Below are 24,997 nucleotides of genomic sequence, written 5' to 3'. Positions count from 1 at the left end.
ATAGTATCATTTATTATAACACATGCACACAAACATAGCAAGGCATGGTATTAGTTCACTCAAACTAACATAAAGAAGTGCCATGTCAGGTTAGACGAGAGGTAAGGGACGGCAGTGAGAGGGCTGCTAGTACCAGGTGAGCTCTATCACTCTCTGTATAACAGGTTACAAGGAGGGCCAGGCCAACCAAAGACCACAGATGCTACAGCTTCACTCTGGAATTCCAAATCTTGGAACTGACTCAACAGTTTTCTCATCCCTTCCCCTGTTGAACAAAAACATCTCTACAGTCATTTTATCAAAAAAAAAAAAGTGTCTTCACCTGCTTTCTAAACAACTTGAGGCGGAACAAATAACCAGGGAGTCTTCATCTTCTAACACATACTAAACTACATATAATGTCCAAGATGCAAAAGAGACAAGGGTGAATCTGTAAAGTGAATAATGAAAACTAACAGGACCTTTGGGGCAGAATACAGTGACAATATAATTTGGGCTTTGTCATGCCATGTTAGCATGCAGAGCTAAAATCTAAGGCAGCAATATTCAACCTTTTTCATCTCATAGCACACATAAACTAAATATTAAAATTCTGTGGCACATCAAAACATGTATTTTTTGCCTCTCTAAAAAAATACATATAATTTTGATTCATTCACACCAGATGGCTATTATTGTGTTGGCTATCATCATTTTTTTTTATTTCGCGAAATGGTCAGATAGTGCATGTTTTAAAAATTCTTGTGACACACTGGTTGAGAATCACTGACTTGGGCATGGAGTCTATCTGTGGCAGAGCTAAGATACAGGGGCAACGGGGAACAACAGGAAGACTGTCTGCCTGCGCCTGCACATTCACCACTGGGCAGCCCTTCTACCCTGGGAGAGAGTAGTTTCCCGCACTGCTTCACGGCCAGCTGTAGCTTAATAGTGCACCCACAATAGTGCTAGAAACTAGAAACTTAGCCAATCAACTAGCTGTCTCTCTAATCTTGTTTTAGATGAAGACCACTAAACTCAACCCTCTTTTCTACAGGGTTAGTACAAAGTGACTAGAGATTTTTCCCTTTCTTTCTCTTGGTGTGATGCTGATGGTGGGGTGAATTTTCTCCAATTAAATGATTAAAACTTTTATTCTAAAACCTCTCACACTATCATATACACTTAAGATTTTCACTGGACACTGACAAACTAATCAAAGAAGCAACTCCAGAAAGTTTATTATATGGCCAGTTTAGTTTAGACTATGAATTTATACTCAGGTCCTATATAAAGATAATAAACTAGAAAGCAGTTACTGGAGTGACATTTAGAAAAACATGGGTTTGGGGTGCTAAGGAGGTCCAAAAAAAGGCTTTACCATTTTAAAAAGTGAAGTGTTTCAGTGGAATGGGCACAGGGTATTTGAAACTTTTTCTTTCCAACTGTACTGATTCACCATTTTATTATATTTCAAAGGGTATCTCATCATACATAGTTAAAATATTAAGTTTAATTTTCCAACTGTTTCATGAAAAGTATACGCACATACCAACACAAAACCATCAACCCACCATATTAAACTTTTCTCAGCTTTGTTTTTCACATATAAAAAGGAAGAAGAGGCACTTCTGTAGATTTCTAATATGTCTTCCAGTACTGACACCATTCATTCCACAGAGGTTCACGAAATGCCTACAAAAGTATAGGCACTGAACTGGTGCTTGCAATGGTGCATCACTGAAAAGAACAAAGATCCCTGTCAACATGGAGCTTATATTCTTGGGATGCAGGGATACACAGAGCAATGGTAGAGGCAGGTGAAATACACTAAGTATAGTAAATGAGCCCATTATATACCACAGTACAGAAATGGAAAATGTAGAAAAAGATAAGGGCATCAGGAGAAGAGAGCTGCAATTCATTGTGTCAAGGAATTAGGGTGAGGGAGCAAGCAGTGCATTCATAAGGGAATGGCAATCAGGGAGGTAACAAGCAGTGAGTGATAGGTCTTGGCAGGTTGGAGAACAGTGAGCAGGCCTGTGTGGATGGAATGAGGGTGAGAGGAGTAGGAGAGGAGGTCTGAGAAAGAACAGGTGAGAGGCCAGTCAAGTAGCACCACAGACCACTGTTAAGAATCTGCACTTTTATTATAATCTAAGTTAGGAGGCAGTAAAAGATCTGATCTTTGTTTCAAAAAATCACTAAGCTGCCATACAGAGAAAAAACTGGTGAACAAGCAAGAAGGAAGATGTGGTAGGAGCTACTGAAGAAATCTGGGCAAGACATGATGGTAGTTGAAACCAGGGTGATAGAGGTTTTAGTAGAAAGGGGTCAGATTCATGTGTGTGATATTTTCTTACATACTCACAGACTGTTATCATTTGTTATGCATTTCAAATATACAAAAGCAGACAATATAGTGTATCAGACCCTCTTATACCTAAATCCAGATTTAACAGTTACTAATTTGTGGCCTACTCCCTCCCACCACCCACGATAGGCCAAGATTATTTTGACACAAACTGGATATTATTTGGAAGTAGCACCAATAAGGTTTCCTAACAGGCGAGATGAGTGATGTGACAGAAAGGGAGTAGTCACAGAGGACTCCAAGGCTTTTTTTGGCCTGAGCAAATGGAAGCTTGGAATGGCCACCAACTGAGAAAGGGCAAACCTGAATACAACACAGGTTTATAAGCAAAGACTAGGAATTCACGTGAGACATGTTGGATTTGGGAGACCAGACATTCAGTCTGAGGTGATGACTGCAGAGTCAAAAGAGTCTGGTCTCAAGGCCTGAGACTCCTACCCCTAGAAAGGTCTGCTTATAAGGCTGGCTCTTAGATGAAACTGGGACCTAAATTTCGAAAGGGTTTCCACCACTCCCAGAACTCATAAGTATGGCTTGATGTTCCCTAGATTGTGTCAACAATGTGGTTTATGTTGAACACCTACTTTCTTCCTGGGGGTTTGAAATTCTTGGTATGTACCAGGCAAATGGTGCTTATGTGACCAGCTCTGGGCACTGAGTCTCTGAATGGGACTCTCTGATAGACATTTCATGTGTGTTGTAACAACTCATTGTTTGAGGAATAAAGCATGTCCCATGACTCCCACTGAGACAGGACCTTTACAAGTGCCCAGAATCCTTCAGCCTTCATCCCACCTGCCCTTTCCTTTGCTGTTCCTGTTTTGTGTTTTTCCATTGTACTGTAAGTCACAGCTGAAGTCCAGCTGTGCTGAGTCCACTGAGTCCTCCTAGTGAATCCTCTCACCTGAGGATGATCTTGAACTTCTAATATGCATCCCTTTTAATAAATTTGCTGAGAATGGAAGCAAGAAAGAAGGTGTCAAAATGAAAAACACAATTTTGCACTTTTAGCCTAAATGAATTTTTTTAATAAAAATAAAGTTGGTGGGGAATGAGAATGGGATTATTTAAAAAGTTGTCCACATTTTTAAAACTACCAATTTATACAAAATACTGGGTTATTTTTTAAGTCAACTATTTATTTTACTCAGAACAATGCCCTTCATTCATGAAGTGGTGAAATTACACTAAGAAAATGTGGAAGTTCTGTATGCCTGGAGAGTGTTCATTAACAATTATAAAGAACATCTGTTCACAGCCAGCTTTGTTTTTACCAAGAGATCAAGAACAGCTCCTTCTAGAGCATAATTAATCTTTATATTCCACCCCAGATATGAGAATATATGTATTAAAGAGATTAAGTATTCAGTAATTGTTTAAAATGAATGAATTAGTGTAACTTCATGAACAACATTAACCACCTCTCCTGCAAACTATGGTTTACATTTGCCCTTCCAGTCCCAATGAACCAAAACTACATCTGATTAATCCTTTCTCATATATTTAGCAAAAATGAATAATACTTTTACTCTTTTTAATATTCAGAACTATTACACAAAGAAATAGAGAAAAATGTATGATTATAAAAATAAAAATATACTACATGCATTTTAAAAGGTCTGTCTCTAATTTTATAAAAATGATGTTATATATATTTTGCCATACTCAAAAAACTTTTGGAAATTCTCCTTTTAAAACTGCCAGAACATTCCTTAGAAACAGCAACTATAAGCTCAGCACCACCCGTGTGAAGGGGTCTATCAGAGCCTGGAAGGGCTATGAGAACTCTAAAAGAACAACCTAAAAAATTTATAATCTAGTACAGATACTATAAGTATAAAATGAACCTGTGGAAACTGTTTGCTAGGCAGTCATTCAACAGCACTATAAGACAGCTCAGAGGGCAGGAGAAAAGCAGTTCTACCTGGAGGAGACAAAGAAGTCCCCTGATGTAGCAGCCTGCGGGGATCCAGACACAGGGAGGACAAGGGCCACCTGTACCTGGGAGAAGCCATGAGAGCAGTAGACAAGGAGGGCACAAGGGTATGTCAGAGTCTTTAGGAAAAGTGATGAGTTATTTTAATATCTTTAATGAAGAGAAGGGAACAAAGAAACCCTCACTCACCATGTAAAAATTAATATGCTGGACACTGTGCATCCATCATATAACTTTAATTCTCACAAAGCCTACCAAGTTGAAATTATTATTCCATATTACAGATAAGGAAACTGAAGCTTTAGATCTAGGTTGTATTCTAAATAAAGATGTTAATGCTATCTTGGGGTAAAAGCCAGAACATTACCATTTAATGAGGATGACATTCTATGAAGTTCAAAAACTAAAATTTATTTTGAAAAATATTTATAGGTCTCAAATTTATGTTCTTGGGGAAAAAGGAATGAAAAGATGAATCTTTTTTTTTAGTTCAGTGACCATTCTAAAAACAAAATCCAGAAATGTACTCATTCCTAACCACTAATCGTTTTCTTTTTTAATTTTTATTGTTGTTCAAATACAGTTTTCTGCATTTCCCTCCCATCCACTAATCACTTTTAAAGACTCTTTTAATTTCTTTCTGAGAGGTATGAAATTTAAGTGTAAAGAGCATGTGTTATTAATATTTGTTTATGATTAGTGTATGACATCTATGATTAATTTGAAATTTTTTATTACAAAAAGTGAGAATGCTATAAAACATGATTATCTTCTAGAGTCCTCTATTACTATCACTTGCCTGGACAATGAAATCAATAATGTATAGCTGTTATAAGTTTATCCACATGCCCACCAAGAATAGAACATCCTGTTCAATTCATCAAAGATTTGAATACCTACAGCTAACAGGGCATGGCAGCATGTTAGTTGCCACTACATTAAAATCTGATGACAGAGCATCACTGCTATGCTCCTAAAGTAAAGTAAGAGATACCATGGTCCAATGAAAAGAAGACGGCGGTGCTATTCTGGGGACAAGCTACAGAATTCTGGGCAGGGCAATCACCATTCTGAACATCAATTGTTATTATTCATAAATAAAATAAAGGCTTTCAACATGAAAAACAGAAAGCACCTAAGCTATACAGCTAACTTAGTCTAAACCTTCCTCCGCTTATTTACTTATTACACAAAAACATAATAGGAGAATTTTCATATTTTGCAAATTCTCAGTTACATTCTTAAATTAGAATGAATCCAAAATAGAAACACATTCTATCCATCACATCACCACCAGCATAGTTATTTTTAAAACACTTCATCAGGTCCCTATTTGTTGAACAGTTCAACCTCAATTGTAAGTTAACTTTATATTACTTTGGGGAAAGATGGGTAGGACTCAAAGGAAAGAGAAGCAACAGCATCAGGAAATCTTGTGTCTGAGTCCCAGCCTTCATTCTTTCATCCAGACGAAGGACAGGATGCTTTCTGCCTCAAAGGTTGTTGTATGAAGCAAGTGCCTGTGCCATGCTGGGACCAAGTCCTGAAAAAAACACTGATTCACTTCATCCACTGTGTACTTTATAGTCAGATCTTCTTTACCACTTAATATTAATTCTAGTATCTAGTGAATTTTTTTAAAAAGAAAATATTAGAAATAATATAAAGCTTACTCTGGCTCATCTGTAAAAGGTCCTATGTTTATCTTACTCTATACAGGTGTTTTCAATGGAGTTGCTATCATCCAAGGGAGTGAAAGTGGTACCAGGATATGGAGGAAAAAACCTACCACTTTTATGAATAAAGCATTAAGATATAAATACAGTAATGAATAGATTTATAGAGAGTTTAATGTTTTCATGGAGTGATTAGGAAAAATATCTTAAAAGGTAGGAACCTTTTAAGAGGTGATGATGAAAATAAGGTTAAGAAATAGTGCTGTATTCTATGAGGATACATGGAAGCTATTAGTTCTCAACATAACTATCATACTTCCGAATTAAAATACACTAAAATTTAATCAATTTCTAGCTAATTTTAAGAGATTTTCTTCAATGAATTGTACCAATATTAAAAATAAACAAAGATGTACAATATGGAACTTTTACTCCATCTACAGAAAGGCTAAGTAAGGAAGTAGAAATCAAAGATCGAGATAATTAAAATTTAGAAGTTATCTAAAGTAAGAAAATTTAGCATCCCACAAACTTGGCACATCAGTTTCTCTCTCGGTAGATACAAAACAGCAGGTAGTTTGTTAAGAAATGTAGAAGGCAGAGGGAGATGTGGCAAGAGAGATACTGGGAGAGGGACACACAGATACACTGATGGCATCAACCACACACAACCTTGTGCAAGTCTGTGGGACCCACCCAAGGGCAAGAGAAAGCCTGCCACATTCAACTGGCCTCTGAGGAACAACAGAAGGTAAACAATAGGTCACAAGGTCCACAGAGATTTCTCCCTCCCTTCCTTTTGTTCTTATTTTCAGCCTAGACTACAACAGCACATTCATTACATTGTGCTCCCCTCCAACTGAAAAGCAGTGAAATCGTTAATCCTCAAAGGCCTTGCTTTGTCACTGGAGTAAGCTTATTTTCCTCCCTCTGGCCACAGAATGAACTACCCAAGAGCAAGAAATCTGTCTTCTTCCTGTGTGGGTCCCGCTCTGTCGGTGCTCAAATACGTGTCCACCAGAGGTGACACACACTGCTTAGCATTAGACCACTTCTGCTGTGGCCCTTACCACAGAATATGGTGACAGTCAATATAAAGCAAGAACAGAGTGGGCATTTTGGATACCTCTGGCAACCCAATATGGAGTCACTGTCAAACATGGCAGTTATGTCAAGTGCTATGTCAAGAATGAAGTAATGGGATTTAACAGGAATGCCCTTAGAAGAGGCCCAGAATCCAAAACCACATGTCTGGACACTTGGATAAGGATTCCATCTGCACACAAATAATGAGTGGGACCTCCATCCCTTGGGGGCCATAAGAACTCAAGAGCACTGAACAATCAATGTTCAGGCTCAGCTATACCATGGGTCATGCCTGGAGCTCTGCTGGACTTCTACTCCACTGTACACATGTGGCCACTGCAGCCTCTTGGCTTGATACCAATTCCCACCTCTACATCTGCTGATGCCATCAGTGACTGGTACTTCGTGCCAGAAGCTCACTCTGCTCATTTCTTTCATGTAAGCTCCCCTCTCTGTGTATTACCTGCATGTGACTCCACTGGATTACTAGGGTGGTCTCCCCTAATAAACCTGGCATTGTGGAAAGACACAAACAGGTGTGAGTGACTACTTTTCAGGGATACGCCCTTACTCATAACACAGGCAGAGGCTAGGTTTTTACTGGCTGTTCTAGGCAAGGCCGGATTTTTATGTGGCTTTTATATTCCCACCCCTAGAAGCACAGTGCAAGACAAAAGGTGCCCAATAAAATCTGCTGGCTGGCTCCTGACATCCCAACAGAATTCAATATGACAATACTGAATATCAGACAATACTTGAATACCAATGAATATCATAAAGACAATATGAACTTCAGAGAAATCTTAAACTTCATTCCACTGTTAACTCTACTGTTAAGCAGTAATGTTATTAAAATTCTGAAATTGTTTATATTCATTTAAAGATAAAGCAAATAAATAAATGTATTTTACTTTATCACGAATCAAATTTTTTCAGTCTAGGAGGAAGAAGAAATATACAATACATAAGATTTTTAAAATTAAGGAAAAACTCTAAATTTCTGAAATATATATTTCCATATTATCTAATGAAAGGACCTAGAAGTAGTAACACCTCAGCAGCAATGAATACACTTAGCATTCAAACTTGGTTTCTAAATATATTTCCCATTAAAAGGAACTAAGGCTCCTCAGAGGAAGTAATTCCACATTCTTGCAGATGAGCTTCAAATATATATATACTTGTGCCAGAAAACAAGAAGTACTCAAAAACTAATGCCAAAGGGCTACAAGAAGCCAGTCTTGGGAGAGCTTCCATGGCCAAATTTGGCACCACTTGATTAAATAATCATAATCATAGCAGCTTTAATTGATGGAAACATGTTCAATAAGTAAAACTGAGCACATCTTTAGCAGTATCTAGAAAAAGAGAGAGGACAAGCAATGGTAGGAGTAAGAAAAAAAGGAAACTCTTCTTTATAGACTGATATGATATAGAAGATAGAATCTGAAAACCATCATCTCTCAATATTAACTAACTCAGGCAAATGAATATCAAAGGCATTAGTTAAAAAGTTATGGGTGAACAGAAGATTCACTTGATGTCATGGTATCAACTGTGGAGATTATTTACTAAGTACAAATCCACACCTTTATAGTGGAGATATCTGGCAGTCACCTCTCCAATTGAGTTATCCAACTTGGCTTCACTTATAGTGAGACAACCACAATAAATATGCACCTGATGTGATGCAATATGAAATACCTAATACCACCAATGAGATGTTCCTGCCCCAAAATATTTAATCTGAGTCTCTCAACCTAATTTCCAGGTTACAGGAAATACAGGCAGGAGGAATAAGCTGAAACAGAACATGAGGGAACTATCAGACAAATTCAGAATATGGAGTATTTTATAAAATAATTGGCTGGACTCTCCTAAAAGTCAGTTTCTTTAAAGAAAAGAAGAAGGGGCAAAGAGGTGGACACAGAAGATCTAAATTAAAATTGAGTTAACAGCTAAGATATGTAATGTATAAATCTTAATTGGACTGTGACTTGAAAATAATTACAAAAACAATCACAACATAACTGAGGATATCTGAATATAGAATAAACATTAGATGAAATTCTGGAATTATTCTCTTAGACAGTGTTATGATTATATAGAAGACTTTATTTTAAGAGAAAGCATGTTCAAGTAATTTCTAAGTGAAGGCCTATGGTGGTGCCACAATATATATACAAAACACTCATGACTGTTGAGTCTAAGCAAAGGGTAGAGAGTATTAATTCTTTTAACAGTTCTGTAATTAAGAAGATTTTCATAATAAAAAGTTTGGGGGAAATTATTAAAATGAAAACATAAAATTTAATTCTCAGAGACAAACTTTACTCAAAGAGTGTATGGACCCCAAGTTCAGAATTACTCATCTAGCTAATTCGTCTCTTTCCCTTCCAGAGTGTTACCTCAAAATAACAGACCCTAAAACTTCAAGCAATAAACTATCAGTCCCTGATGTGTACCAGCAATAATAACACAAGTTGACATTAAGACACAAGGATTGAAATGAAGGAGTTACCAAGATTCAAACAACCAATTCAAGTATCACACAAAACACAGTACACACAAATGAATACATTCTCAAGCTGGGAAAACCTTGTGGCTGGATGAATGCCAATTTCCAGTGGCCTGCCTCCAGGAAGGCACAGAGCAATGGTGCAGCCTCATTTGTTATAAATCCTTAGCTTGTAAAACCAATCATTTGTCTTGCTTTGTTTTGTGTATGAATTTTAGTTATGATATTGTACTACAGTTATACCGCTGGGGAAAACTGGGTACAGGGCACATGGGACCTCCTCCCTATACACTCTTCTGCAAATTCCTGTGACTCTATAATTATTTCAAAAATAAAACAACACATTATAGATCACATAACCTGGTCTTTTCCAGTTTGAATATATCATTAACCTGCTCTTTAAACTCTTCCCACAACCAATCAGATAAATGACATGCTTTCTTTAAAAAGAGCCCTTGGAGATCCTAAAGTTAATCAATTCTTAAAATGTTTAAAATCTGAGAAGAAATAGAAAGGAGGTTTTTACATCACTTCTAGACCTCTTAGTTTCCTACACAGCCCCTACCACCTCACCCCAGGTGAAATGTGAATTCTCCACTGTAATAGGCTTCCAGGTCATGTGATTGAGTAAAGCAGTGCAGTGGACTCAGCACAGGCCCTCGAGCACACTGGTTCAGGACTGCTAGAGCTGACAGCTGAAAGGACAGCAGCCACACACTCCCCTTCCCACATGCTGCTTCTCTGGCCTTCTGAGCTTGAGCAATAAGGAGTAGACTGGTGGTAGGTACCTCCTGATTTCACCTCAGTAACAGAACGAGTCTGTGATTTTTGCCAAAAATAAGCATTCACATCTTTTTGCTTCTAAGACAAAACTGAGAAGTCAAAAACTATGCAGAATCCTGGTCTCAACAAGAGAACCCTCTAGAACAGTGCCTTCTGCTGGAGTAGAAACTGGAAACATCAGTCGAAAATTCTCTCATGCAGGCTTGCTCCCAGGTCCTACCCAGGCCAATGCCTACACCTTTACAACAGTTGCTGAGAGGCCCTTGATGTGGGGGCATTGGCAAGGTCTTTGGCCAATCAACCAAGCAATGTGTTTCCTGGGGTGCTGGCTGCAACAATGTCCTCTGTCCACATTGTACCCCATGCTCTAGCACAGAGGTCACTGCATAGAAAAGCACACAGGAAATATTACTGAGAAGCCAAGGTGGTAAGTAGTTGATTGAGTTTGCATTCATCCTGAAGACTCAATATTTTCTAGTTCTTACTAGGAAATATGCATACTGGAGCTGAGCACATTATTAGAGACCAAGGGGAGAACAAGACAGTGGAGGAGACCTCTCTAGATTATTCAACTATACACATGAGGTTAACTCAGCCATTATCTTCCATGACAAACCCCAGATTTGGGGAGCTTATGGTTTAACTTAAAGATATCCCAAACCCCCAAAGCTGCAGGTTAACTTTTCTCTAGAATATGTGATATAAGATAGTAAATCTTATTCATAATTAAGCAAACTAGAAGCAATCACAGTGTAAAGTAAAATTTATGATGAAAATACAGTTGACCCTTGAACAACATGGTAGTTAGGGTCACCGACCACTGAAAATCGCTTATAACTCTGACTCCCCAAAACTTAACTACTAGTTGCTTACTGTTGACCAGAAGCCTTACCAATAACAAAGAGTTGATTAACATATATTTTGTATATTATATGTAGTATATACTGTATTCTTACAATTAAATAAGCTACAGAAAAGATATTAAGAAAATACACTCATAATATTCATTGAAAAAACCTGTATATTAAATGAAACTGCATAGTTCAAACCCATGTTGTTCAAGTGTTAACTGTAATTTAAAATAGGATGGATTTAGTGCACTATAATTTATGGCTATTTATTAAAAATGAAATATAGATATACATACACATGCACACACAAAGGAAAATAGATACTGTATTTTGCCATGTATAATGCTCACTTTTTTGCCCAAATTTTTTAGGGAAAATAGGATGTACATTATATACAGGGGTATAAACATTACATACCATGGGTATAATAACCCTATGCGTTATAATGCACACAAAATGTGGATGAACATTATACATAGCAAAATATGGTACTTTTTGTCTGAGTTAATTTCTCCTCTTTTCCAAAAGCTACACAGTAAATCTTTATATCACCATATTTTGCTACTAAATTTTGCCAACAATCTGCTCAGCATTCTAGCAGATGTTTCTGTTTTCAAACCTCTGGGAACTTGGCTAGATCTGTTTTCTTTCTCCATGTTAAAAATAAAAGAAATGTTCCAAATGTGGTCTAATCCCTAGAGAAACTTGTCCCTACCCCACGCCCCTCAACATCCCTATTTATGTGACCTCCATGATCCCTTCCCAAATCTCTTCTTTGCCACGGGAGATGATGTTTCCAATTATGGTCCATTATGTTGCCAGGAATGACATCACTTAGACGTGTTTTTTTTTTTTTTTTAAAGAAAAAATGCTACTGATTGTTACTTACTTAGGGACCATCTGCAACAATTTACGTCAATTATTGTGCTGGACCTTATGAACCATAATGTCACGAGAGGGCAATTTGTTCAAGATTGATTCTCCAAACAGAACTATACCCTCACCTGGGACTAGAGGGCAAGGGGGAGGTCAGGTGGGTGTCCTTGTCTTTATCTAATGATTTATTTTTTTAAGCTTTCATTTATTTTATTTTTAAAGAGAGGGGAAGGGAAGGAGAAAGAGGGAGAGAAACATCAGTGTGTGGTTGCCTCTTATATGCCCCCTACTGGGGACCTGGTCCACAATCTAGGCATGTGCCGTGATGCCGTGAGCATGTGCCCTGACTGGGAATTCAACCAGCAACCCTTTTGTTTGCAGGCCAGCGCTCAATCCATTGAACTACACAGTCAAAGATGATTTCTTTAAATACATTTGTTACCCCATTTTACCTCAGTAACATCCATGACTTTGATGGCTGCCAGCTGACCTGTTTTAACATGTCGACCCTGAAAAACAGAAAAGAAAGATCATTGGCACCACTGTTTCGCACAATCACTAGAACAGAATGGTTGAAGCTTCAATCATTTCTTCTGTATTCCCCCCCCCAAATTATGATGAAATAGTCTGTGCTTTTCAACAGAACAGTATGGTTGGTAATACCAATGAACCACACTTGACAAACAAAACATTTAGAACAAATTCGTTTTGATAAATTTCCCCTTTCCAGGGTTGAATTTACCTATAATTACCTCTCAACCCAAGCAACTTAGAGGTTTTCTTCTATACATCATGTTGAGCACTCTTTCTTTCCTAATATTCCACATGAAAGAAATAAAATCACACACACACACACACACACACACACACACACACACAAACACCCCTAGCTGTCTGCTGTCAAAAATGAATAATAGTCATTTTTCCCTAGTGGAGTTCCAATACCCATTACTTGATCTTAAAGAATTATACTGAGAGACACTTTTGAAGCCTCCTTGTAGTTCCAATGTAGAAAGGCTGGCAAATAACTACCCAGAATAAAGGAGTGTACAAAAAGATTATGCAGGGTGGAGGAAGGGGAGAAAGAGAGATGGGGGAGACAATGAGGGGTGAGTATGCAAGTTAAGGCTTTTTCACAGCTATATTTTAATTCCTGACCTAGAACCTAAAAATTTGTTATCCACTTATATCACTAGATATTTCAAATTTGATGTCCTTCTCCCCTCACTAGATGAGGCTTATTGGATCTAATTACTATCAGTCTGGCTCCTCTCCATCCACTTTATCATGAAGGCTCTACTGATCACTTCCCAGCTGAGTTGTTAACAAAGAGCCACCCAGATATCCTGAGCACTATTTAAGGACTTTATGAAAAATGGTCCTTCTGCAACAAATGTAAAACAAAAATAAGGCCTCCATGTTTTCCCCAAGACTACCTCTATTGTGGTTCCATGTTAGAGCATTATGAATTTTAGAACTTAAAACCTGAGGAACAAAGCAACAGCCTCCCTTTTTCTCTGGGAAGTCTGCACAGGAACTCAAGTTCCAATTCAGTCCAAAAAAACAACCCTGTGAAAATGACACTCTACTAAAATGACATCTCTAGCCCCGACTGGTATGGCTCACTGGGTTGGGTGTTGTTCCACAAACCAAAAGTCCCCAGTTTGATTACCAGTCAGGACACATGCCTGGATTGCGGGCCAGGTCCCTGGTTTAGTTCGGGGTGTGAAAGAGGCAATTGATCAATGTTTCTCTGGCACACTGATGTTTGTTTCCCTCCCTCCCTCCCTCCCTCCCTCCCTTTAAAAAATTAACATACTCTGGCTGATGTGGCTCAGTGGATTGAGCACTGGCCGGGGAACCAAAGGGTCGCTGGTTCAATTCCCAGTCAGGGCACATGCCTGGGCTGCAGGCCAGATCCCCAGTAGGGGACACATGAGAGGCAACCACACTTTGATGTTTCTCTCCCTCTCTTTCTCTCCCCCTCCTCCTCCCTCTAAAAATAAATAAAATCTTTAAAAAAGAAAATGAAGTCTCCATTACATGTGCTCATGATGGGATGGAGTCCGGCAATGACCCAACAGTTCAGAAGCAGGACATGTGCAACAGGAACCCAGGACAAACACAATCAACAGGTCAGGCACCTCGTTCCAGATTTCACCTACCTGCAGACATTGCCAACCCCACCCTCCCCATGAGCTACTTTCCTAAGTCACCACAGTGCTACCATGTGACTGTGTGTACCATCTGTAGTTCAGGCCATCTGAAGTCCTACCTCTGAGGCAGGCAGGGAGAAGGGACATAGTCCATGTAGCAGGGAACTCTGCCTTCTTGCCCTTCCAGCCACCTGCCAGCTACTACTCTACAATTGTGCTTTCCTAGCCTGCCTAGCCTCAACAGCCCAGATGTGACACCTGCCACCCCAGAGTACACCATCATCACACCTTGTCTAGCATCCCCACATAGCCTGGGAGGATAGTCTGGCACTGTTCATGCATTCAGTTGGTTCACCCATGATCCTGAAAGAAAATGCTGTCCTGTCTATATATTACACTAAATAATGAGGAAGCCATCTGACATCCACAGAAGCTCCATCTCAAAGGCCTGCACAGTGGAGTCCAACTCTGTACCAGAAAGGTCATAATTTATGAAGGTTATACGTGCTCCCATATTTTTTACTACCTATCTAACCAAAATCACTCATTTAAAATGTCTATCTATATGTGTTATAGGCTCTGTAACCTCAGCCTTTTTTTAGCTTTGTAACTACAGCATTATTCTAAGCATCACTACAAAGAACACTAAGCTTTATTTTGTGTCCTGGGCATGGGCAGGACCCTGCAGCTACAGGCAGGAGTCCAGAGCACAGGCTAGCCAGACTGGATCTTCCCCTCATCTCCTCCACACAGAGCCTGAGACCAGAGCACAGTACAGCTCGGTTCACCTCTAGCTCCTTCCTGTTAAAGAGGGAAGAGTGATGCCCACTTCACGGGTTTATTGTTGAGAACAGTGAGTACGTGGCACATGATCAAACCCAACCCTGGTAATAAATTATGATTGAACCTTGTTTCTCTCAACTGATGATAGAAATAAATTTATTATCACAGTATCAAGCACCTCCCATGAGTACTTATCACTGGCACTGCAATCATGAAACCAAATCATGACCTTGAATCCAGAAGGGTACAACTTCTTGTAAGAAACACAAAGACAATCTCCTTAGCACTCAGTCAGCCCTCAAATATGCAAACACACACCTGTTACTCTTCATGCAGTAGTTAGTACCCACTGCACGAAGAGTATTGTTATTTTGCCATGTACAACGTGTACTTTTTGCTCAAACTTTTGAGGGAAAAAATAAGGATGTACATTATAAATGGGTAGTACCTGAAATACCTTGTATCTGTTCTTGTGTTTTGTAATTATTTGTTACATAAAACTTTCTGTACCATAATATGTTTAAAATAAATGCTAAAATTCCTTTAAAATACAAAAAACAAGTTACTAAAAGCCCGTTTCCCACTGACAGAATCAGAAAAAATATCACAAGAGTTGCCCAGCCTTCCCTCTTTTCAAGCAGGGTGAGCAGTACTGTGTTAGGATGTATTAGGTGAGATATGGAGGAAAGGAGAGTATTCTGAGTGATACGGTAATACTTACAATCTTTACAGGACAAGAAAATCCACTGATCTTCAAAAAAATACCTCTCCAGATGTTTGTACAATAGTGGTGTCTTCCTTTTTTCCCTCTATACCTGATTTTAAGACTGCAAGTGTATTCTTCAGACTTAGCAGTTTGACAGTGGCATAAAGACTAAGAATGGTGAATTCACTCAGTATTTGCTTTGTACAGAACATTAGTTTCCCTCACTGAGGGATTATAGAATCAGGAACTAACAACTAATTAACTATTTTTGTGTCACATAAAAGACCAAGCAAAGGCATTAGCCTTAACATGTAGACCACGTCTTCCAAAATTAGGTCCATTTCAAACTGAAATTGTAATCAGGAAACTAACAATTCTGCCTCTCTCCTTCCTAAGAAACAAGACAATGCATTGGAAGAAATGAATCTGGGATTTGGGCAGCCTTGGGCTCTTATTCTTCCACTACCAATATTAATGTATTTCCCTGGGGAAGTTGTTCGACTTCTACGAGCTTCTAAGATCACTGCAGAATCCAAAGCAAGCTACAGTAAGTGCACAACCTATATAAATCCCTGCTCATCACACCTGGCAGACACTCAGCTGAGAGTCTTTGCTCCCTCCAGAGGCCCCTGCTGATTCCCTGACCTTTTCTCACTAATGCAGCTTGCAACTACCCCAAACCTCATCAGTTTAGGCCCATTTCTCATCTTCGAAAGACATGGCCAATACATGGGGAGGCAGCAAGGTGCTTCTTTCTTTCTATCTACTTGTATTCACACAAACATATAAATATATATACATATACAAATATACGAAATGTGTTCATATTATATATGTATAAAACCTCTTAATTTGAAACTAACGGAAGTAATATTCTACCTGCTGAGGTGGGCCACCATATGTAAGGGAATCAAAATGGCCAGCAAAATACCATGAGGGGAAAAACTAAAGCTGAGACTATATATAATAAATGTTAGTTAATATGTATGTAATCACGTGCTAAGGAGGTTACATGAAGGGTTTTTTGAAATGATAAAAACTTGTGTGATTTACTCAACAATACCAAAGATAGAACATATGATTACCCCTCTCAAGGTGGACTGGGGACCCATAAGGGAGGCCCCACCTATGTTCCCTTGGTAGAGCTTTAACTGTAACAAATGACCCCCATTATACCACCTCAGTAGTATGTTCTTGGGAACCTCTCTGCCTGGTTTCAGGAGTTATAACTGCCCCCCATGGCTAAGACTCAGTGAGTGACCTCTGGAATGCCAGCCACAAGGAGACAAAGCTTGTTTCTGGTGGCAAACACTGCCTCTGCTTCCTCCTCCTGCCCCCAATGCATGGTCAGTTAGTCAGAGACAGGTAAGACCCCTCAGAGCGGGGGGGCGACCCAAGACAGACGTGATCACTTGGGAGGCCATCATGGAAGGACTTGGGGGGCTGCAACAAAGAGGGAGTGATGGACCCTCGCTCCCCAGCTATTCTGACATATCCTGAGTCCCCATGTCCTGTGGGAAAAGCGTTTCCTGGCTCTCATCCACTTAAGCCTGAAAACCTGTGATGGGGGAGGCAGTGCATCCCCTTGCCCAGCTAGAGCGGTATCCAGGGTAATCAGGCATAAGAAGGAATTCCTAAAAGTCCTGTGAAGCCTGCTTTGCTAAGAATGTTTTCATTCTTATGATAAGGGTCCAAGCAGGAAATGAGTAGGTCTCCCAAAGTTTCTGCAACTCCCTTTCCTGACAGACACTGATTCAGACTAAGCTCTCAGATGTCTCTGAAATGTTATCTACTGTTTGATCCTTACCACCTGTATTCCTGTGCATAACAACCCAATAAAAGCCACTGAGGAAGGGACTCTTAGCATTTCTCCTCTAAGAGATTGGCTACCTTTCCTCCCCCAGCAGATCATGTCTTGGTAGTGTTACTTTCATCCATGGTGGACGGGGGGACTTGCTGGCAAAGTTGCCCCCACAGTATGTGAAGTAAGAATACACACAATCAGAGCCAAGTGCTCTGCTGACATGAAGTGAACATCACTGTGGGGCTAATGGTATAGACCGACTTTAGAGGCTGCAGCAGGGCCTTCAAGGATTGCCGTGATAGCCTTGAAGATCAATTGACAGGATGTGGATCCCCTCTAATTTCAGCTGCAAATAATCCTTACCTAATGCCAGAAAGGGCAGGTATTCAGCTATCCACAGGCCAGGACAAAGGAGGAGAACTCAATGATTCACCAGGATTAGAAGCTGTGTCACTAAACTGAATCACCTCTCTACAGACGTGTAAAGACAAAAATAGCTTGCCATATACTGCACCCTGTCGAGAAGCTGCCAGTCTCCCACCAAGCTGGAAGAGGGCCTTCTATCATGATGTGATGTGTGTACCTGCTGCAGATGGTACAACCACCTGGTTGCTCTTCATACCATCCAACTTGGAAGCATTGTTCTTTCATCTTAATGATATTTTGCAGTGTTGTTTTTTTTTTAAGGATGTAGTATTTTGGATATAAGTGGCCAACTGTAGGGGGAGAGGTGTCAAGTTTTTCCACTAAGGAAATCAAGTTCAGTTTCTCCTTTCACCTGTGATGTGCAGACTTTAATATGATAATCTGGTAAGTAGCGTATTGGGAACTGCTTTGCCTAGTTTCAGGAACTGTAACTGCCTCCGATGGCTAAGGATGAGTGAGTGACCTCTGGAATGCAAGCCACAAAGAGACAAAGCTTGTCTCCGGTAGCAAATGCTGCCTCTACTTACTCCCCTGCCCCCAATCCCCAATGCATGGTTGGATAGTCAATGACGGGTAAGACTCCTCAGAGAGAGGGACACCCTAAGCCAGACACAATCACTTGGGAGGCCATCATTGAAGGACTCGGGGGGGCTGCAACAAAAAGGGTGTGATGGACCCTTGCCCCCCAGCTATTCTGACATAGCACAGTCCCCATGTCCTGTGGGAGAAGCGCTTCCTGGCTCTAATTCACTTAAGCCCAAAAACCTGTGATGGGGGAAGTGGTGCAGACCCTTGCCAGCTAGAGCGGGATCAGGGGTGATCTGGCATAAGAAAGAATTCCTAACAATCCTGTAAAGCCTGATTTGCTAAGAATGTTTTTAGTTAAATAATAAAGGCCTGGGCAGAAAATGAGTTTGTTTTCCCAAAGTCTTGTAGCCCTTTAGCTAATAGACCCTGACTCAGAAGAAGCCCTAATAGTTGCCTGTATGCTATCCACTGTTTACTGCCTGACAATGATTAATGAGCTTTACCTGTAGTCCTGTGCAAAAAAAAAAACAACAACAATAAAAGCCTGTCTAGTCAAGGGTCAGCGCGCTCTCCCCTTGAGAGAGTTGCCATGCTGTCCCTTTTCCTCCACAGGACTCGGTAGTACGTGTGAATTTGTTTCATGTCTAATCCATGACGCTGCGAGTACTACAAGCCGGTGCACGCATCAGTGTGGTACAGAAATCCTTGAGACTTTTTTACCTAGTCTCTACTGATTCTCACACGTTCTGAAGTTTTTCAAGCTTATATGAAAAAGCCCAATTAAGTTCTCATATCTTTTTTGGACTATATAGTGTTTATTAAAATAACATATGCACTCATTGTCTTAGCTGGGGAGGTTTGGTACATGAAGGCTGGGTTCATAACAAGCAAATTCTAAAATGTCGATTATGTTTATCATAAAATCATAACATATTGTGAAACTTATTCAAAACTTTTATTTTGAAATGTTCCTGAGCTCAAAGGACAGGTAACCCTAATTCAACAAAAGTTGATTTTACAGATGAGAAAATACCCCATAGAGCTAAAAGAACACAAGTCTAGTGGCTAAGCAAAACCTGGTTTGCCAATTCTCTCTCCAGGATGTCTCACTCACAGCACTCATATTTTACCTTAAAAATTCCAATTAGGCACCTGAAACCTTATATAATTTTATTAACCAATATCATCCCCAATAATACTATATATATAATATATTTTGTATGTATGTATTGTAATCAACTGAGGACGAGGATCAGATAGGCACAGCACAGAGGATTTTTAGGGCAGAGAAAATAATCTATAAGATACTATAATAATGGATAGATGTCACTGCACATCTGTCCAAACTCACAGAACTCATAAAATGCACACTAACTAAGAGGCCCTTGCCAGGTAGCTTAAGAGCGTCATCCCAATTCACCAAGGTTGCAGATTCAATATCCACACATACAGGGCACATACAAGAATGAACCAATGAATGCATAAATACGTGGAACAACAAGTCACTGTTTTTTTCTCTCCGTTCCTCCCTTCCTCTCTCTAAAATCAATAAATTTTTTTTAATTTAAGAAAAGAATATACACCAACAGTGAACCCTAATGTAAACTACAGAGTTTAAGTGATGATGATGTAGCAGTGCATGTTCATCAATGTCAACAAAGGTACCACTCTGGTGGCAGACTATATATATATATATATATATATATATATATATATATATATATGAATGAATGGGAATATATGGGAAATCTCTGTACCTTCCTCTCAATCTTACTATGAAACCTAAAACTGCTCTAAAAACTAGTCTTTTTAATATTTTAAAAATTCCAACCCACTTCCTCTTATATTTCCTTATTTTTAAGAGGAAATAAGAACCTGTATTACCATGTCATAAATGGTATGAGCTCAGCACTCAATCCACTGACCACTCTATCTAAGGTTCTCTACACTTACCCCAAAACAAAGACTGGCTTCACTGGTTCTGCACTGCAAACCCCCAAATGAAAGGCCCCACCTATGAGTGTTCTTTTCCAGGAAGCATCTTCAAAAAATCCAAAATCAGCCAAAGGGGAAGGCATATTACCTGGACAGCACTTCATGAGCCGTCTGAGACAAGGAACCACACAATTAACTTGGGAGACAGATCAGAGAACTTCAAAAAACATTTCAGTCTTCTAAACATATCCTTAAAACAGAGCAGGCATTATAACATGATCCCAAGGAAACGTGCTTTTCAAGTGCTGTTTTCATTATACTCCTCCAGAGCCCAAAACAAGCGTGAGGTGAGCAGGCTCATATTTTTTGCACATTTTATCCTTATAACTACTATTTCTTATTATAATTAGCATCTGTTTATTTACCTCGTCCTGCCTTGTATCATCAGGGCTGTGGATGAGCACACAGGAATATGTAAGTACGATGAGATCAGCCAAGACTTGCAATTTAATGAGAAGACTGTTTTTATTCCCTGAAGTTTAAAATTAAAGGCTTCAACATAAAATTAGGCCTTTCTTGGGTCAGAGCTACCTTATCTAGAACACTCCATTTAAGGAGAATAGCAGAGAATGTGGACACTTAAGTTCTACCAAGAATGGAACAGTCAAAATAGCATAGTAAGAGTTCAAGTGTCCACCCCCTGATAAGTGAGTAGTTCTGCAGAGCTGACTTAGCAGACAGTTAAAAGTAAAATAATTTATGTACCGCATCGTTTTTTTAAGAGACCAATCTGGATGGAAATCTTTCTCAACCCTAAAATCTTGAGTATATTTAAGATGCTTTTCTTAATGGTTCAGGGAAATCATTATGAATATCAATTACTATCCTGTCCTTGCAATTTAAATGACAGCCTTGAGGAACATTACATCAGGCTGTAATAGTCTGACTCCTACAAAGAAAGAACATAATCATCTGGGTCCTGCATACTTGTCCTGTCATTTTCAGGACAGAACAGATGGGGGAGGGAGGAGGTGGGACAGGCCAGATAGCAGGTTAAGTTCCAGTTAGGTGAGCTATCACTCTAGCAAAAATTATGTTTAGGTTAACAAGTAGAAAACAACATGGATGAACATAAATGATGGGGTTGTGCAAGAGAAGAAATACTGCCATGAGAGTTCATGCATAGCGTAGTTCATTCGGAGGGGGAGGAGCAGGGAGGGGATTTGGATGAGCACTGGGTCAAGTGGGAAGAGAAGATAGCTACCTTTTAAAGATACCTGGTGAAGCTGCATGAAAAAAAAAAACTGTGCCCCTTCCAAAGCAGGCAGTAGCCTGAGGTGTGTGCACATGTGAGCCAGTGTCTGAAAGACAGTGCCCAGTGTGAGGAATTGCATTTTAAAAGGAAGAGTGGAAAATTAAAAAGTACCAACAGTAAAGGGCCCTGAAAATACAAGAAAGGACAAAAATTAGTATATCCATTTTCACATTCATAGTAAAAGAAAAAGCACTGGCAAGTATTCATGCCAAAGCATCTATTAACAATGTAGATTTCAGATTCTATCACTAACATTTAATAAACATTTGCAACTGCTTTCTCCTATACCTACTTGAAAAACCCTACTGACTTCAGATTCAGCAATTTTAGTTTAAAATAACAAAAGAACATTAAGTAGCATGAAAAACTCCAAGTCCCTTTTATAGTCAAATATGTGTATAAAATTCATTTTTTATCTTAGCCACTATGTTGATAAAGCTTACTGCACTCAACAGCTAAACAATTAGCCAAACTGGTAATGGCAGATCTGGAATTCAATCACATGACTGTCAAGATACATTAAAATACTATACTCCTCAATGTCATTTAATTCAGCATTGGACAAAAGTTAAGTGACTGATGAAGATACAACCCATAAAATATACATTCCCTACTTAAAAGCTCTCACACACAGAAAGACCTGCACATAAAGCACATACTACTTCACATTTTGTTCATTGTCTGAAGTACAATTCTTTCTCTATTTTTCTGTATTATCAATATTTTACAATAAAAAAATAAAAAACTTTATTTTTTAGTTCATTTCACATGTTAAAATGATTAAATATTTATCTGGAATATAATTCTCAATCTGAACTCTCTGGCATTCCCTTAGAAACATGTAGAATGATCACAGGTCCCTACTCCAAAGCAAAGAGTCCTGTCTTTTTTTACATATATACAGTTTTAACTTTTGAGTTTCTCAAATGAGAAGATAAGATTCAGGGAAAGGAGCTGGGCCTCATGACTGACCCATTGGGGAACCCAATGTTATAGCACAACATAACCAACAACGGCTAAACAACATCAACCACTGTGAAGCTGGAGACACAAAGCCCTGCCTCCACAGGACTCTAGGAGGTATCATACAGAAAACAACAAGTTTAATAAAAAGCTTCACTCACCATTTAATCTGAACAAAAGATGAAACAGAATTCTGTGGACTCCCTTTTTCCTTCGCCCATCACTAATCCCCTCAGTCCCAAGAAATTTTCCTATGTGTCTCCCCTGTGACTACACAGTACACTCAATTTTTAGAATTATACTCATGGTGTAATTTCAATATTAAAATATCACTTCAAGCATCATTAAAGCATTCAAATTGAATCTTCTCCTTGGCTTAGAGGAAAAAAGTTTCAGACACAAATCAAAAGGCAAAAGATTAAGTGATGCAAGGGATTCTGGTTCCATTCCAGGTTTCTGGTCCACCCACAGTCAACTTTTACTCATCACCAACCCAACCTTCAATTAAGGTTTTCAAATTGTTCCTTACTTTTTCATAGCATTTCAAGAAGCTGACTCTAAAATAATACTGCCCTTGAACATGGATATACTCAGAATCTACATAAAGTCAAACTATAAGCAGCTTTGTGTCTCCCTAAACCTAACTGCTGCTGAGTCCTCAGCACTAGTGATACAGGGTGCAGCCAAAGGGGGCCCCCCAAAAAAAGATTTGGAGTGGTGTCCAGAATTCAAAGTGTATGGGAATAATGGAGAGACATATAAGATGTCCTCACCCCACCCCCACAGGTGTGAGTTGGGGGGGAAGGGACAGTTTTGCACAGCCACAGCCTTGCAGCTAATCCATGGCATTGTCTTTTAACATATCTATAGCCTCTGGCGGTCACTTGGATATGTTAAATGGCTGTGGCCAGGCTTGGAGCTAGGGGGATGAAGTCACTTCCCCCCAAGATGTAACTGGGGGCAGGTCCCCCCAAGTTACAGCGCCTGCGTAGGGGCTTGGAGAAGATTGGCTCGAGGACATGGGATGATTACTGCCCAGACTAACGATGGCAGCCCAGTAAACTTGTATTAATACAGAATACTGGCAGGTGTAACTGATCTTGGGAGGAGTCAGAAATAGGGGTACAGAGGAAGATGGGTGCTGGGATTTAAGAGCCAGGCACGGCAGCCATTGAGAGAGAGCCACGCGGTTTCAGCAGAGTGAGGACCCCCTGTTGGTGGGGTGAAAGAGGGAGCCACGCGGTTTTGGCAGGGTGTGGACCCCCTCTTTCCCAGGTGAAAGGGAAGAACCACGCAGCTTTGCCAGAATGGAGATCCCTGCAGCCAGGTGAAGAAGACAGCCACATGCTTTTGGTGGAGTGCGGACTCCTGCAGCTTTGGTAGAAGAGGCCCACGCGGCTTTGGGGTGCCCCCCTTTGGCCGCGGGGCCTGAAAAGCAACAGAGACTTTGACTGGAACTGGGTACAAAGGACTCTTGCCAGTGGACCATGAGAGGGTACCACAGTACTTTGGATTAACTCGAGATCCTGCACAGTGACACAGCTGACGGTGCCAGCGGCCTGCAACACAGACGTGTGCTCTTTTCCTGATTTACGGTACCCGGAGTTGGGACAAGAGGGAAGGGAGCGCTGTGTGGGTGTAGGTGTACAACCTAAAGGACTTTGATATTTTAGTAGTGGCGTTAGGCCTCAATAGCATTAAATAAACATTTTGTTTCCTTTTCACTAATCTCTGGCATTAAGAGATGTGTTTCCAATTGGCGGCGGACAGAAGGGCCCAGTAGATTTTAGTATTTTGGTTTTCGGGAGGGGCCCCTGTTGTACAGCAGTTTTGGGCATCCCTAGGTGGGCCGAATATTGTATTGCCCCTCCCTCGGACCTCCTCTTGTTCGGTAACACTAGCACAGTTTAGAGGCATAATTCCTACCTAGAATGTGGTCTCTGAGGGCAGTACAGCAAGTCCTCACTTAACACCGTTAAGAAATTCTGTGACTTTAAACAAAACAACATATAACAAAACAAGTTTTAGCACAGGCTAATTGATATAAATAAGAGTTAAGGGAGAAATAGACAAAAAAAGTACATGAAAAATAATTAAATAAAAATTTTAAAAAAAAAGAATAAAAAAAAAGAGTTAAGTTCCTAGAACATCACATCAATGTTATAACAAAACAATGATATTCAAGGAAATGCTGTATTTGTTTTCCTTCTAGTTCTCAAAGTCTGTATATGACTGCATTTGCCTGTGTTAAATGTTCACAAGCAAGCTATTTCATTCATTACTCATAGTTCCTCTACTCCTC

The 24,997-nt window shown here is 39.6% G+C and overlaps 1 protein-coding gene across 42 annotated transcripts in view; it reads right to left on the bottom strand.

Annotated features, from left to right (window-relative positions):
* Positions 1-24,997, bottom strand: part of MAP4K4 (mitogen-activated protein kinase kinase kinase kinase 4) — a 201,764-nt gene that overhangs the window by 97,772 nt on the left and 78,995 nt on the right. For all 42 annotated transcript variants that reach the window (XM_053664572.1, XM_053664585.1, XM_053664573.1 and 39 more), the window contains exon 3: positions 12,532-12,588. In XM_053664572.1, coding sequence (XP_053520547.1) covers positions 12,532-12,588 — 57 coding nt within the window. The remainder of the gene's footprint in view (positions 1-12,531; positions 12,589-24,997) is intronic.

This window comes from Artibeus jamaicensis, unplaced genomic scaffold (assembly GCF_021234435.1).
Source record: "Artibeus jamaicensis isolate MK-2021 breed Jamaican fruit bat unplaced genomic scaffold, CSHL_Jam_final contig_384, whole genome shotgun sequence".
Taxonomy (NCBI): Eukaryota; Metazoa; Chordata; class Mammalia; order Chiroptera; family Phyllostomidae; genus Artibeus; species Artibeus jamaicensis.
The sequence above is the reverse complement of the archived record's forward strand: the minus strand, read 5'-3'. Positions and strand labels throughout refer to the sequence as shown.